The sequence below is a fragment of the Empidonax traillii genome, unplaced genomic scaffold, assembly GCF_003031625.1.
Source record: "Empidonax traillii isolate 1590-97213 ecotype Southwest subspecies unplaced genomic scaffold, ASM303162v1 scaffold918:size355816, whole genome shotgun sequence".
Classification (NCBI taxonomy): Eukaryota; Metazoa; Chordata; class Aves; order Passeriformes; family Tyrannidae; genus Empidonax; species Empidonax traillii.
The window spans coordinates 222,970-236,366 of record NW_020956111.1 but is presented as its reverse complement, the minus strand read 5'-3'; the positions used below and the strand labels follow the sequence as shown (position 1 = coordinate 236,366).

Below are 13,397 nucleotides of genomic sequence, written 5' to 3'. Positions count from 1 at the left end.
CATCAAGCACAGATCTGGAAGCAACGCCTGTGAGTGTGTCGCTAATGAGGATCCTGCAAGTGGGAGAGGCGGCACAGGGCCACAGCCACTCAGTCCTGAGATGCTGCAGGAATGGGCTGGAGATAAGCTGCGGCCCCTGCGTTCCCCCCAGTCCTGCTACAGAAGGAGAAGCTCAAGCGATGCTCCAAGCATGTCTGTGAGGAAGAGGAGGCGTAAACTGGAGACCCCACTCCATCCTGATAGCCACCTCCACCCAATCCTGAAAAATCTTGGCACCGGCATCGCTGGCCCCCCAGCTTGGCTCTGTGCCAGGGCTACATCCCAGGGGTGCAGGGAGGCAGTGCAGGGTGGGATGCTGGTGACTGGCACAATCCCCGCTGGTCTGTGCGGGCTGCGGCGTCGGTGTCTCCTCCTGGGGAGCAGCCAGCGAGGGGAGGTTTTCTCCGCCAAGGACCACCTCCTCTTCCCCCAGCTTCCCGCCTGCCTCAGAGTCTCTCCGTGGAGACGCGGTGGTGAGGGAGGTCCTCGGCGGCTCCCACTCTCCCACTCCATCTGTTCAGCGCTCCACTCTCTGCGCCGAGCGCTCGGCTGATGAACGCTGGCCTCTCCTCCAGCCGAACATCCCTCTGCCCCCTGGGCCAGCCACCCTGGGGTGGGACGGATGCTCCCAGGGCTCCCGCGCCCCAGATGGTCCCGCAGCTGAGGGGAACCATCCCGGGAGGGCCGGCAGCGAGTGGTTGCCCATGGGGGAAAGACGCGGCGTTTGATTTCCCGCAGGGTAACTCCGGCCTCGGCTTCAGCATAGCGGGAGGAATCGACAACCCCCATGTCCCGGATGACCCGGGTATCTTCATCACCAAGATCATCCCCGGGGGAGCGGCAGCCATGGATGGCCGTCTAGGGTGAGTACAGGGCTGGGAGAGCAGCTCCAGCAGGGTGTCACCCAGGATCTCAGCACAGACCCCCTAGTCCCCTTCCCTGCCACGGGCCCTGGCCCCCCCCATGTCTCTTCCCCACAGCTGGATCCTCTTGGTGCAGGGATGCCCCTCGATCCAGGCCATCAGCCTCTTGTCCGTAGCCACCCCTCCTCCCCTCCCCGTGCGAGGTTCTTGCTCCCATCCTTCCAGCCACAGCCCAGGGCGGGATCCAGCCTTTCCTCTCATATCCCATCTCCAACAGGGCTGCACCGTGGGGACCAACCCCACTGCCTCCTGCTTTGGGAGGGACCTTGCTTTCACCCCAGCAGGGCAAGGATCTGGCCAGTTTGAGCAGCTTCCCTTTGTGTGTCTGGAGGAGGGTGGCAGATGTAGCCAGAGGAGGGTGGCACGGGCTGGTGGTTCCCCAGGAGAGCTCAGGGCCACGCTGTGCCCACAGGGTGAACGACTGCGTGCTGCGGGTGAATGACGTGGACGTGTCCGAGGTTGTGCACAGCAAAGCCGTGGAGGCCCTGAAGGAAGCGGGCCCCGTGGTGCGGCTCGTGGTGCGGCGCCGGCAGCCCCCGCCAGAGACCATCATGGAGGTTAACCTGATGAAGGGCCCCAAAGGTGAACCCCTCACTCTGCTCGCTTGACCGGGGTGCCCTACAGGAGGGTGTGGGGTGAGCCCTCGGTGCGAGATGCCATGAGATGCAGGGCAGCACCGTGGGGCACGTGGGATGCAAGGTGGCACTGCCGCAGTGCAGGATGCTGCGGGGTGGCCCAGCAGCGTGGGGTGCTGTGGGGCACAGGGTATGGGAAAGACCCACAGGGCAGTGAGTGGTGGCTGGGCTGGCTCCAGGCAGCTGCAGGGTGGCCCATTGCCTGCTGGGTTTGGGACGGGGTGGGAAGTCCGGTGAGGCAGAGGGACCGTGTGCCAGCCTGGGATTCTGTCCATCTGTGTGTCCCTCACCTGCCTTCTCGCTCCTCCTCAGGCCTGGGGTTCAGCATTGCAGGGGGCATCGGGAACCAGCACATCCCTGGGGACAACAGCATCTACATCACCAAGATCATCGAGGGAGGTGCTGCCCAAAAGGACGGGCGCCTGCAGATCGGGGACCGGCTGCTTGCGGTAAGCCCCGCGGCCACAGCCAGCCATGAGGTGGTGCTGGGCAGGCTTCACCATGCTGCAGTGTTGATCCTGAACTTCAGCACCCCTCGTGTCAGCAGCATCGTGCCGCTATCTTCCTTTGGCTCCTTCTGGGATGGTGCTGTGGGAGGGGCAGGTGCAGCACTGGCTGCAGGCAGGAGAGCCAAACCCAAAGAGATGTGACCCTATCTTTGGAGCAGCACCTGCCTGCTCCCCTCCCGCAGCACTGCATTGGTCCCTGCCCTCCCGCTCAGCCACGTCACTCAGCCCTTTCCCTCCGGCAGGTGAACAACACAAACCTGCAGGACGTGCGGCACGAGGAGGCAGTGGCTGCCCTGAAGAACACCTCTGACATGGTGTACCTGAAAGTGGCCAAGCCCGGCAACATCCACCTCAACGACATGTACGCGCCCCCCGACTACGCCAGCAGTACGTACGCACCGGGCGCTGGCACGGGGTGTGCTGGGGGGAACGGGGTGTGCTGGGGGACAAGTAATGCTGGGCTGGTCTGCGTGTCCTCTCTGCGCATGGATTTCTCCTCCTGATGACCTTCTCCTCCCCTGCAGCCTTCTCAGCCTTGGCTGACAACCACATAAGCCATAACTCCAGTCTGGGCTACCTGGGCAGCGTTGAGAGCAAGCCTGCCTATCCCGTCCCAACCCAGGTGACTCCAGCCCGGTACTCGCCTATTCCTCGGCACATGATCGGAGACGATGACTTCACCAGGTGAGTACGAGGCATGAGCATCCACTAATCCCTGATCCTTCTCCTTCCCTCTCTTTGGATGGCTTGACCTTGTCCCCAGTGCTGGTGCAGAGCCTCAACCAAAAGCCTGTAGGTGCGTGGTGCAAAGCTTTAGGCCCCCATAATGTGCTCCGTGATCCCCTGCCTGCTGTATCAACCCCTGGCTCGCTGCATCCACTCCCTCTCCATTCCCTCTCCTGTTCTTTCACGAGCTTTACCCATCTGCATTCCTTCTTAGCTTTACCATACCTGCAACACAAGGTGTTCCCTGCCCTTACAGTGCCAGCAGTGCCACGGGCTCCCAGGATGTCCCCAAGTGGAGATGTGCTGGGGATGAAGGGTTGGGGGGGCCACAGCCTTGCAAACAAGTGGGACTCCTCCTCCCACACAACTTGAGACTGGCATCCAAACCATCTGCACACAGGTACCTTTTCAACAGCTGCCAGCCCCAGGCTTGCCAGCCCCCTGCCCAGCCCTGCCACACCCCCCTTAGCCCCACTAGAATCATTTATGCAGGTTTGTTTCCAGAAGGCAGGAAATAAAGAGGAGCACAAAGAAGACATTGCTCTGAGCCTAAATGCGGTATAAAATTTCTTCAAAGCCTCAAGCTGAGAATGAGGGAGCGAGATCTGGCAGGTCCTGCTCTGCTTGCCCAGGCTTACAGCTTTCACTCTTCTTGCCGCAGCCTCAGGGCCAGTGCTGAGCTCTGGATTTGGTATCCCCAGGGCCAGGACTGTAGGCTTAGGCTGTTTTCTAAGGACCAACACTCAAGTTGGGCTTAGGGCTGGCTCTGCATCTGGAACAAGGTCACAGGCTGGTTTTGGGGTTGTGTTCACAGTGGAAGATAGCTTTGTCTGGGATTCTCCCATTCTGCATGTCAGTGTTGGATGCTGGAGTGGGGAGACCCTGACTTTCCATCCGCTGTCAGGTCTGCTGTCCTCCTGGAGAGTGGCTGGACCTTTGTCACAGGGATTTCTCTTTTCTTGGTGCTCAGCCACAGCTGGGTGCCTCTGCACGCCATGACCTGTGCAGCCCTGGCTTCTATCCACACCTCATCTCTCCCACCTGGTCTTGGCACCAATGATTCCAGTTCTACAGCCTGTTTCTGGTGCTGCATCCTCACCAGGTGTAGCAGCTCCTGTGCTGTCAGGGCACTGGGGGATGATGCCGCAGGCGGGAGCGGTGCTTTCTGCCATTACATTGCACTACAGAAGGGACTGAGTCCCAGCACTTGGAACACACAACAGGGACGCTGATCCCACCAGGGTGTCCCTTCTTACATGTGCCAACATTCTTATGGCTTAGAGAGTGGAGAGAACAGCCCAGCCTAGGCTGGACATAGCCAGTGACAATGGCACAGGGATGTCGATGCAGTGGCTCAGCAGTGGCTTGGCAGTGGCAATGGCACGGTGATGGCTCAGCAGTGGCACAGTGGTGGTTCCCTATGGCTTGGCAGTGGCAATGGCACAGTGATGGCTCAGCAGTGGCACAGTGGTGGTTCCCTGTGGCTTGGCAGTGGCAATGGCACGGTGATGGCTCAGCAGTGGCCCCGGTGCAGCACGTGCTGGTGGCCACTAGAGGATGGTGCTGCCTTGTGGAGGGCCACACTGCAGACAGGCTGGCACCACTGGACCATTGTGCCCAGCCACAGCTCCCTCCCTCCATAGATTCACAGCCCGTGGTGGGCTCAGCACCTCCTTCATCCACCCCTGGACAGTGCTGAAAGCCTCATGTGCATCACTGACCCTGCAGGACACCATCACTGAGGGTCTGTTGGCTGTGAGGTACCTGTCTGGGGTTTCATTTCCTCTCTTTGTTGCTGTAGTATCTCTCTACCTTCCATCAAAGTGTCTGGTCCTCATGGGTGCTGGACATGCTTCCCCTCAGACTGAACTGGGGTGGTGGTTCCTGCACGTTGCTTGGGAAGCAGCAAAACCCAAGGAGCAGAGCACGTTCATCTCCTGGTTGGAAGCAGTGTTTGCAGACCCAGAAATCTGACCTAGTTCTTCCCCTGGAAGAACTCTAGCCCTCGGGACAGCTTTGCAGCAGAGGGACCGATAGCTGCAGCCCTCCCTGACCCCCCTCAACTGCCCCTGAGCCAAGCATTGGTGGCTTCTTGAGGATGTGGGTTGAGCATCTTTTGACTCCAGTGATGTTTCCAGAGTGTTTCCCTGGTCTCCTCCTGGGGAAGCCACTGGCCCAGCAGTTGTTGCAAGGCAGAGACGGGCATTGTGGGGAAGCCATTGCACAGAGAATTCAGAATGTTTCTGCCCCTTGTGCCTCCCAGCAGTGCTGCCAGCAGAGCCTGCCACACCTCAGTGTTCACCATCAGTGTCTCATCATCCATCCATCCTACAAGGGACAGCCAGCACTGTCCCCTTCCAGGCAGCAGTGAGGCCACAGGAGCGAGTGTGACCAGAGACAGGGGAGGGACCAGGATGCTGTGCCTGATGGGAGGCAGGGGGACAAAGAGGAGCAGCTGGAGGAGCTGGGAGAGTTGGGCTGTGCTGAGCCCAGGGTCTGGGCAGAGCAGGAGTTCAGCAAGACCTTCTCACAAGGCATCCTGCACTTCTGTCTATCTGTTTCCTGCTCCTATTGGTCCTTAAGAGATGCTTGCCTGGAGCTAAGTGACAATCAGCCCATCAGGACTCCTCCCCAGGGAATGATGGTGGGAGACTTTTCCTGGGGTGCTGGCACCTGTCCCTGGAGGTAAATCCTGTCACCTGCATCCATTAAAGCACTAAAACCTTCCCCCATCTGCCCAAGTGATGGCAGTGATGCTCCAGCCTGGCCCGAGGGGCTGAAGAAGACTCCAGCCCCACCCATGTGCTGGGAGTCCAGACACATACAAGCCTGTCACCAGCTTTGCTGCTCCTCACCCTGATGTCTCCCTGTCCCTTATCTGTGCTTTCAGGGAGCCCCGGAAAATCATCCTGCACAAAGGCTCCACTGGCCTGGGCTTCAACATTGTTGGAGGGGAAGACGGCGAGGGGATCTTTGTGTCCTTCATCCTGGCTGGAGGCCCTGCTGACCTCAGCGGGGAGCTGCGGAGGGGGGACCGCATCCTCTCGGTGAGTAGATGGGGCACCCACTGCCCCTCTATGGCCTCCCCTAGCCCCGGGAGGACACCTGTCCCCTGCCACCCCAACCAGACACAGCTCCACGGGATGCACCCCCGATGCGGGTGTGGACACGGCTGCGGAGGGGGCAGCCCTGAAGCCCGGGAGGGCCAGGGGCAGGTACCGGGTATGTCGGTACTAGCGATGCCAGTACTGGAAGTGCCAGTACTGGGACACGGTGGCAGCGAGATGAGGCACTGAGAGTATGGGTGCCACGGGTACCGGTACAGGAGCGGGGCAGCGCGACACAGGGCACACCCCGCCGGTCCAGTCCCCTCCAGCGGAGCCGCTCTGTTTCCCCCGCAGGTGAACGGCGTGAATCTCCGCAACGCCACCCACGAGCAGGCGGCGGCGGCGCTGAAGCGGGCGGGGCAGACGGTGACCATCATCGCGCAGTACCGGCCCGAAGGTACCGCCGCGGGGCAACCGGGAACGGAACCGGGAACGGAACCGGGAACGGAGACCGGGGCGGGGCGGGGCAGAGGGCGGGGCATGCGGCTGAAGGGGCGTGGCGTGGCCATCAGGGGGCGGGGCGGCCGCTCGCGCGCGGGCCGAGGGGCCGGGGCAGGGGGCGGCGGGCGGGGCGCCGATTGGCGCGGGGCGGGGCCCGCGGGCGGGGCGGGCGCCCATTGGCCGGCGCGGCGGGAGGGGGGCGTGGCCACGGCGTCCCGCCGGCCGTGCCTGCGCGGCTTTGTGTGAGGGCCGGGCGGGAGCGGGGTCGGGGTCGCTCCCTCCCCGCCGCCAGGTGAGCGACCCCCGCCGCCCCCGGGCTGGGCCGCCCCTTCCCGGCACCGGCACCGCCGACGGGCTCGGCGGGACGGGCTTCTCCGCGAGGGAGGAGGGAGAGCTCTGCGCGCCCGAGGGCGTCGCCGCGAGGCCCGGCGCCGTGGGGTCCGGCGGGCCTGGCTGGGGCACGCCGCGGTCGGGGAGGTGCCTTGGGGGTCCATCGTGCTGGGGGCGCGCGGGCGGGGCTGGGTTGGGGCTCGCCCCCTCCTCCGAGCATCGCACCTGCGGTGAGCGCCGGGCTCCGGTTCCCTGGGCGGCGCGGGGCGGGTGGTCCCGCGGGGGCTCCCGGTGGCAGCGGGAAGGGAGGGACGGGCAGCTGCCTGTCCGAACCCTCCCGGGACGGCAGCGCTGGAGAGCAGCCCTTTGGGCTGGGAGGGCGAGCGCTGGGAGGATCCTCCCCCACCCAGCGAGGGGCCAAGGGATGCTCCCGGGGCTGTGCCGCGTCCCGACCGGCGCCGTGCGTGTGCCGGGATGCAACCATTCCTGTCCCTTGGAAAAGCTGTCTCTCCTGTGCCTCGCTGGCTTCCCCCGCCAGCGGTTCTGGTCCTCTCCAACGAGGCCAGTGTGCCACCCCTTTGTCTTGTGCCTCCTCAGAGGCATCGCTGGGCAGTGTCCTGCTGGTCCCTGTCCCTGCTGTCCTGCTCTGTCCCGTGGCAGAGGCCACTGGGGCGTGGAGTCATTAGTGCTGCTCAGGGCTGTGCTGTGGGTGTGGGGTTTGTTTGTTTTGGCTTTTTCTTTTTTTTTTTCTTTCTTTCTTTCTTTCCAGGAAGCACTTAATGTTCTTGTATTTCTGGCTCCCTTTGCCACTTGAGATTTGGCAAAGACACCAACCAAGAGTGGTTCTTAAATGTCAAACGGGACGAAATGTTTTGAAACCCCTTTAGACCAAGGCGGAAATGTCAGTGCTGTGTAGCTGGTGGCTTTCTGGGTCCGGGATGGCTCCTGGCATGTGTGGGCAGCAGCACCCGGCACACAGGCTGCAGCCATCCCAGAAGGCAGCGTTGGTGCCGTGGAATACGGGCTTTTGTATCTTGGAAGTTGCTCTGGTGCTCCAGAGGCTTGGAGGCCTGGGAGCCGAGGAGAAAGGTCTCCCGGGTGTGGGTGAGGCTGAGCTTCCTCAAGGGGACGTGTGGTCCCCACTGTTTGCCTTTTCTAGGCTCATCACGGCCGTGGGAAGAGCGGGAGGGCTGGATTGTAGGATGCCCAAAGGAGGAGATGCTGGTGGAAAGGGGATTTGAGAAGTTTCCCCCTGTTAGCAGGGGCAGAGGATGGCACCTGTCTCTCGTACCTGAGGGTGGGTAGGGCTTGCCTTGGGCTGCTGGGTGAGAGCAGATGTGCTCTGTGTCTGACCTTGTGCAGGTCTCAGGGGGCAAGGGACCCTCTCTGTGGTGTCCTGTCCAGCAGGGAAAAGAAGCAAAGACCAAACCAAGGAAGGTTAGAAGGAGGAGCTGCTGTCCTGCCTTTCTCCTGTGCACCTGGTGCAGTGCCTTTGACCACTGCTGCATGCCATCGAGGAGGAGGAGTGATGGTTCCTCTGAGTTTTTATGAGGTCCCTTCCCTCTCAGCACTTTTCCTCCTGACCTTTGCCTGCTGCTATTGCCAGCACTTGGGTTTGGCAATTACTCTTCCTGCAACAAAACCTTGGTATTCCTCACCTGGAAATACAAAACCTCACGTGATGGCGTCTCTCTGAGCTGGCTGCTCAAAGGGAAGTGGCGGGGCTGTGCAATGACTTCTAAAAGCTTCCAAGCTTTTCCCAGAAGGGCTGTGCTCCCTTCTGCTCGCCTGGGCCTGCGGAGGGAGGTGTCTGTACTTTAACCCAGCACTAAAATGCCAGAGTGAAGCTGTGGGTAATTTTTGCAGGTGGCTGGGCTGAAGCCTGTGGCTGAGCATCTCTGGGCTCTGCTGACTGCCCAGCAGAGCCTGCCTGGGCCTGGGCAGGAGGGTTTGGCTACTGGAGAGAGCAGGGCACGTGTGCATGCAGGGCTTTATGCACGCTCAGGCGTTTCTTTCCAGCGCAGCTCCCCTCTCCACCAGCACCTTCTCCTCTGTGCTGTCTCCTGGTGCCCAGAAATCAGCTGCAGCCCCACTGCTTTGTTGGCTCTGCTGGGCACATTTGCGGGTGTGTCACGCACGTGTGCTGGTTCTGGGGGTCCTTAGGGCAGGCGGGTGATCCCTGAGAATGGTCTGCAGGGTTGTGTTCTGCTCCCAGCACCGACCTCACCCCACGGAACAGAATCAGGCCCAGCTCCAGGGGCACCCACACCCTGGGAAGAGCAGAGCAGCAGGAGGGTAGAGCGGTGTTTTTATCGAGCTGCTGGGTGAGGAGAGCAAACATCCCGTCGTGGTGGCACTGGCGGCAGGAGGGGCCGGGTCCCCTGTCACACACTTCTCAGTCTTGATAAGCGTGTCCTGACCGTGTTGAACAACCAAAGCTGAGGAGCAAAGGCAGGAGCAGTGCTTGCTGGGGGTGATCTGCTGGGAGTTGTCTCACACACTGTTCTGACATGCCGTGAAGAGGGAGCTGGTGGCAGCTGGGAGCATCCCATGCCCTATCCTGGGGTAACCTTGCCTCCTGTGCTCTGGGAGGGGGGTGATGTGTTTGCTTTGGGGCTACTGCTTCTCTACTCTGTGCCCTCCTGCAGTCAGGGCATGTGTGGGTTGGTGTCTCATTGGAGACCCTTCCTAGGGCAGGATTGTATTCACTTACCAGAGGGCAAAGCCAGAGCAGCCCCTGTGTCCTTCTTCAGTTTGCCACAACCAGCCTGCTTTGTGCTTCTTGTCATGCCAGTGGGCTTTTCCCACCTAAGGAGTTTGGCCACTCCAGCAAAATTTTGAAAGTCCCTTTCCATGTAATGCCCCAGCCAAGGTGGGGGTGCTTGAGAGCTCTGCCCTTAGGCTGCATGCAGGGGATGCAAATGCAGGAGCTGGCAGGACAGTTACACCCCAAAGTTGCCCTCCTGACACCCCCACCCTGCTGCCAGTGCCTCCTTTTGCCCTGTGTTTTCTGCCCAATCCTGCATCTTCCACACCAGGTTTCCCATGGAAAAGAGTGTCCCAGGAGGGATGTGGGACTGTGCAGTGGGAGCAGTGGTCCCTTAGGTGTGGGGTGTGCAGAAAATCTGTGCCCCCAGCAGGATTTGGGATGACTCAGCTGGGGACAGGGGTTGTAGTGGTGCTTTCTGGGGGAAATAGCCCTTCTGTACCAAAGAGGCTTTATGAAGCGGCTGTACCCGCTTCTGAGGGATGTTCCTCTGGGATATAGGAGCTTTTGAGCACCCAGGGGCAGAATGAGCTGTGTGGGGTGAGAGGTGTGGAGTGGGATGAAGCTCACTTCCCTCTGCTGGGAGCTCTGTAAAACCCTGGTGCTGCTTTGGTGTCAGAATTCAGTTTTCTTATCAAATAAGCCTTGCCCATGCCTTGCTCCTTGTGTGTTTTCCTCTGCCGGCAGGAAGGCAGGTGGGGCCGTGGGTGCCCCTCGGTGTGGGGCAGCTGGGGGTCTGGTGATCTCCACATTAAGCAGCTGTCCCTGCCTGGTGTTGCAGCACCTTTGGATGTTGTGTGGCAGGGGAAGGGGCTGCTTGGGGAGTTTCTGTGTGCCACGTGGCAGTCTTTGCGTATCTGGCCTTTTTTTTTTTTTTTTTCTCAGTCTTTAAGTAAAAATGCATCTTTGGCAACTTGGGTGCAGGACAGGGATGCCCAGGTGTGTCCAGATGGAGAGTCAGGAAATGCCAAGCTGCAGCTGCATCATCCCACCCTTCATTTGTCTGCACCAAGAGTCTACAGGAGAAGGGCTGGTTCCCAAACACAGCCCACAGAGCATTTCTTAGCAGTGTTGCTGCTCCCCCTCAGTGATGCAGCTCGGCCAGGGCTCCTCTCTGCAGCGAGCTCTTGCCTCCACAGCTGAGCTGCTGCATTCCCCTCCACCAAATTAAAACCCAAACCGCCTCTAAGCTGCTGGGTTGTGGACTTTGAGGCTTTCTAGGGAAGTCTTCAGCAGAGGTGAGGCTGGTCCTCTCTCACCTGTAACTGCAGGATATGCCCAGGGGACAAAATCAAGGGTAGGAGGGCACATCTGATGGGGTTAGCCGTGGCAGGGCCAGCAGCTTTCCTAGTGCTGCGGTTGTTTGTCACCTGGCAAACTTTCCTGGTGCAGCCCTGGGTAGGGAGGCCGGTGCCTCCACCCTCTGTGTGTCTGCCCGACCTTTACACCCGGCTGAAGGTCGGGCTGGCGCGGGGCGGGTGCTGGGGTGGCGGCACCTCCTGCCCAGCCTCCTGGCAGGGAGGTGCCAGCAGCTTCTGGAGGGTCCCCCAGCTCTTCCTGCAGGTCTCTGCCGCTGGGATGTAGGAGCAAAAGGTGAATTCCTCCGCCCTGCTCCCCTTCCAAGGGCGCGGGCTGTGTTTTGCCTCCCCTTCCCCACACCTACTGGGGAGAGGGGCTCTGCTGCCAAAGTGGTAGGTGGGGACCCCCTCCAGTTTCTGCGGTTGTGCTTTGCTGCTCCAACCGGTGGTGATGGTCTCCTGGAGGGGCTCACACTCTCTCTGCCTGTTTTGAACTGCTCTGTAGGCCATCAGCTTGCTGAGCCCTGCCGAGCCGTTCCCTCGTGGAGCTGCAGTTCAGTCGCGTGGAGGTCTGGCGGCCCTTGCCCGAGCTGCCTGTCTGGGGTGGGTTGGGAGCAGCTGGTACCCTGCCTGTTCCAGGTGCCCTTCTTGGATGCCTGCAGAGTGCTGTAACCTCTTTAGCTTTGCCCTCCCTCGTGTGCAGGGACGGACGGGCTCACGGGCAAGGTGCCTCATGGACAGGCCTCTCTTGGTGCTCGGGGTGGGGGCAGCTCTGCCTGCACTGACCAGCCCTCTCTCTCCCCACAGAGTACAGCCGCTTCGAGTCCAAGATCCACGACCTGAGGGAGCAGATGATGAACAGCAGCATGAGCTCCGGCTCTGGCTCGCTCCGGACAAGCGAGAAGAGATCCCTCTACGTCAGGTAAGGCTCAGCATCCCCTTTTCCCTTGCTCCAGTGGGAGGCAGATGGGATGGTGTGTCCCCACAGGGTGGGATGCAGGGAGGGATGGCTCAGCATGGGCTGTGCAGCACCTCTGAGCACAGTGTTTCAGAGGAGAGGGGAGCGAGTGCCGTAGAAACACCACGAAGCCCGGAGGGTGCAGCTGGGAGAGTGGTGCTTTTGCACTTTTGGCACAGACAGAGCCGTTGCCAAGGCTGGGTGTTCTGCACTTGAGTGTCTCTTCCAAGGGCTGCTCCATTTTGGAGAGTGCTGGTGTCTCTACAGAGCCCAGAGTGGCTGCTGGTCATGCCCAACCCACTGAGGGCCACGGGAGAACAGGGAAATAAGGGGCACCCAGCCTTGCTTCTGCCCCAGGCAGCTCGTGGCAGCTTTCAGGGCGCTCTGCTCAAACCACTCCCAGCTAACAGGCTTCTCCATGTCTCCTCCTGCCATTCCTGTGGCAGGATCTGGCTGGATGGGAGATGAGCTCTTAGGAGGATTATTGCTCTGAGCCCTCGATGCACTTTTGGTCTGGAGCCAGGCATGGGGCAGGCAGGGGTTAAACAGCCATGCAGCAATAACTGCTGTGAGTCCTGTGCAGCCAGTACAGCCCTTGCTTGCTGCCTGCCTCCTGGCACCTCATGCCTGCCACAGTGCCAGTGGGGTGACGGCTAATGAGTAATTTTAACTTGGTAATTAAAATAATCCTGTAAATCCTCACCCTGCACAGCCTGTTGCAGGTGGGGCTGGCAGGAGCAGGGCACGCTTCTTCCTGCGAGGAGGATGGCAAGGGCTGAGGCTGCACAAGCCTCAGTCTGCATCTCACAGCTGCTCTGTGCAGGGGGTCTTCAGGCATGGTGGACATGATGCAAGCCTGGCCTGGCAGGAGGGGATTGCTGCAGCTCTGGGTTCCTGCAGTTCACACCTTCCCACAAGTCTGTGCAGGCAGTTTGCTTGATTTAGTATCTCGGAGCTTCCTGGGGGTGTGTGACAACTGGACACTGTGTTGAATAAACATCATCTTGCTAGTCCTGCCCTCATTCCCCCGCTGTCCTGTGGACACCCTCATGTGTGGGGGAGGGTTTAGGCTGGGTCCAGCTTGAGTTGAGCCTGTTCCCTGCCTGGAAAGGCGCTGTATGTATCGAGGTATTCCTGTGAACCAGAGAGCTGTCTGTTGCTTCCACGCTGCTCGTAGCATCTCTTATCTCTTGGTGCATGTCTCTGGGTGGCTTTGGAGGCCTCCGCAGTGCTGTGTCCCCTCACACATACCCAGTGGAGCGGGGCAGTGCCTTGCTGAGAGGGTATCCCAGGGGAGAGCTTTCTCCCAGCGTGGCCCTTCCCAACAGGCTCCAGCTCTGGTCGACACACACCCTGCAGATGTGCTTGCGAGAACTGCCGGGTGCCCAGGCTGCCCCAGCCCTTCTGGGCGGGGTAGTTTCAAGCAGAGTTTACCCGAAACCAGCCGAGCTGCTGTGCTGTGGACAGGACATCAATTACAGGACTTGCTGCCCAACTGCTTGAGTCAGCCGCATGGGGCTGCATCGCATCCTGAGTGCTGTCAGCAGGCTGGAGCTGATTTTGGGGGTGCTGGAGCTGCAGCTGTGCGGCAGGGGCAAGGCAGGTTCTCATTGTGCCTGTCACCTGCCTGCTCTGCTGCAGGGCAAAGTCTGCCAGCACTGGGG

The 13,397-nt window shown here is 60.6% G+C and overlaps 1 protein-coding gene across 8 annotated transcripts in view; it reads left to right on the top strand.

The window, feature by feature from the left end:
* DLG3 (discs large MAGUK scaffold protein 3) overlaps positions 1-13,397 on the top strand; it is a 49,771-nt gene that overhangs the window by 23,320 nt on the left and 13,054 nt on the right. For 6 of the 8 annotated variants that reach the window (XM_027902876.1, XM_027902875.1, XM_027902874.1 and 3 more), the window contains 8 exons: positions 778-902; positions 1,375-1,544; positions 1,910-2,046; positions 2,349-2,493; positions 2,631-2,790; positions 5,723-5,879; positions 6,234-6,336; positions 11,583-11,697. In XM_027902876.1, the coding sequence (XP_027758677.1) occupies positions 778-902; positions 1,375-1,544; positions 1,910-2,046; positions 2,349-2,493; positions 2,631-2,790; positions 5,723-5,879; positions 6,234-6,336; positions 11,583-11,697 (1,112 nt within the window). Of the gene's footprint in view, positions 1-777; positions 903-1,374; positions 1,545-1,909; positions 2,047-2,348; positions 2,494-2,630; positions 2,791-5,722; positions 5,880-6,233; positions 6,337-6,651; positions 6,673-10,937; positions 11,071-11,582; positions 11,698-13,397 lie in introns of those variants that run through there. The other 2 variants (XM_027902878.1, XM_027902877.1) reach the window with 2 other exon arrangements.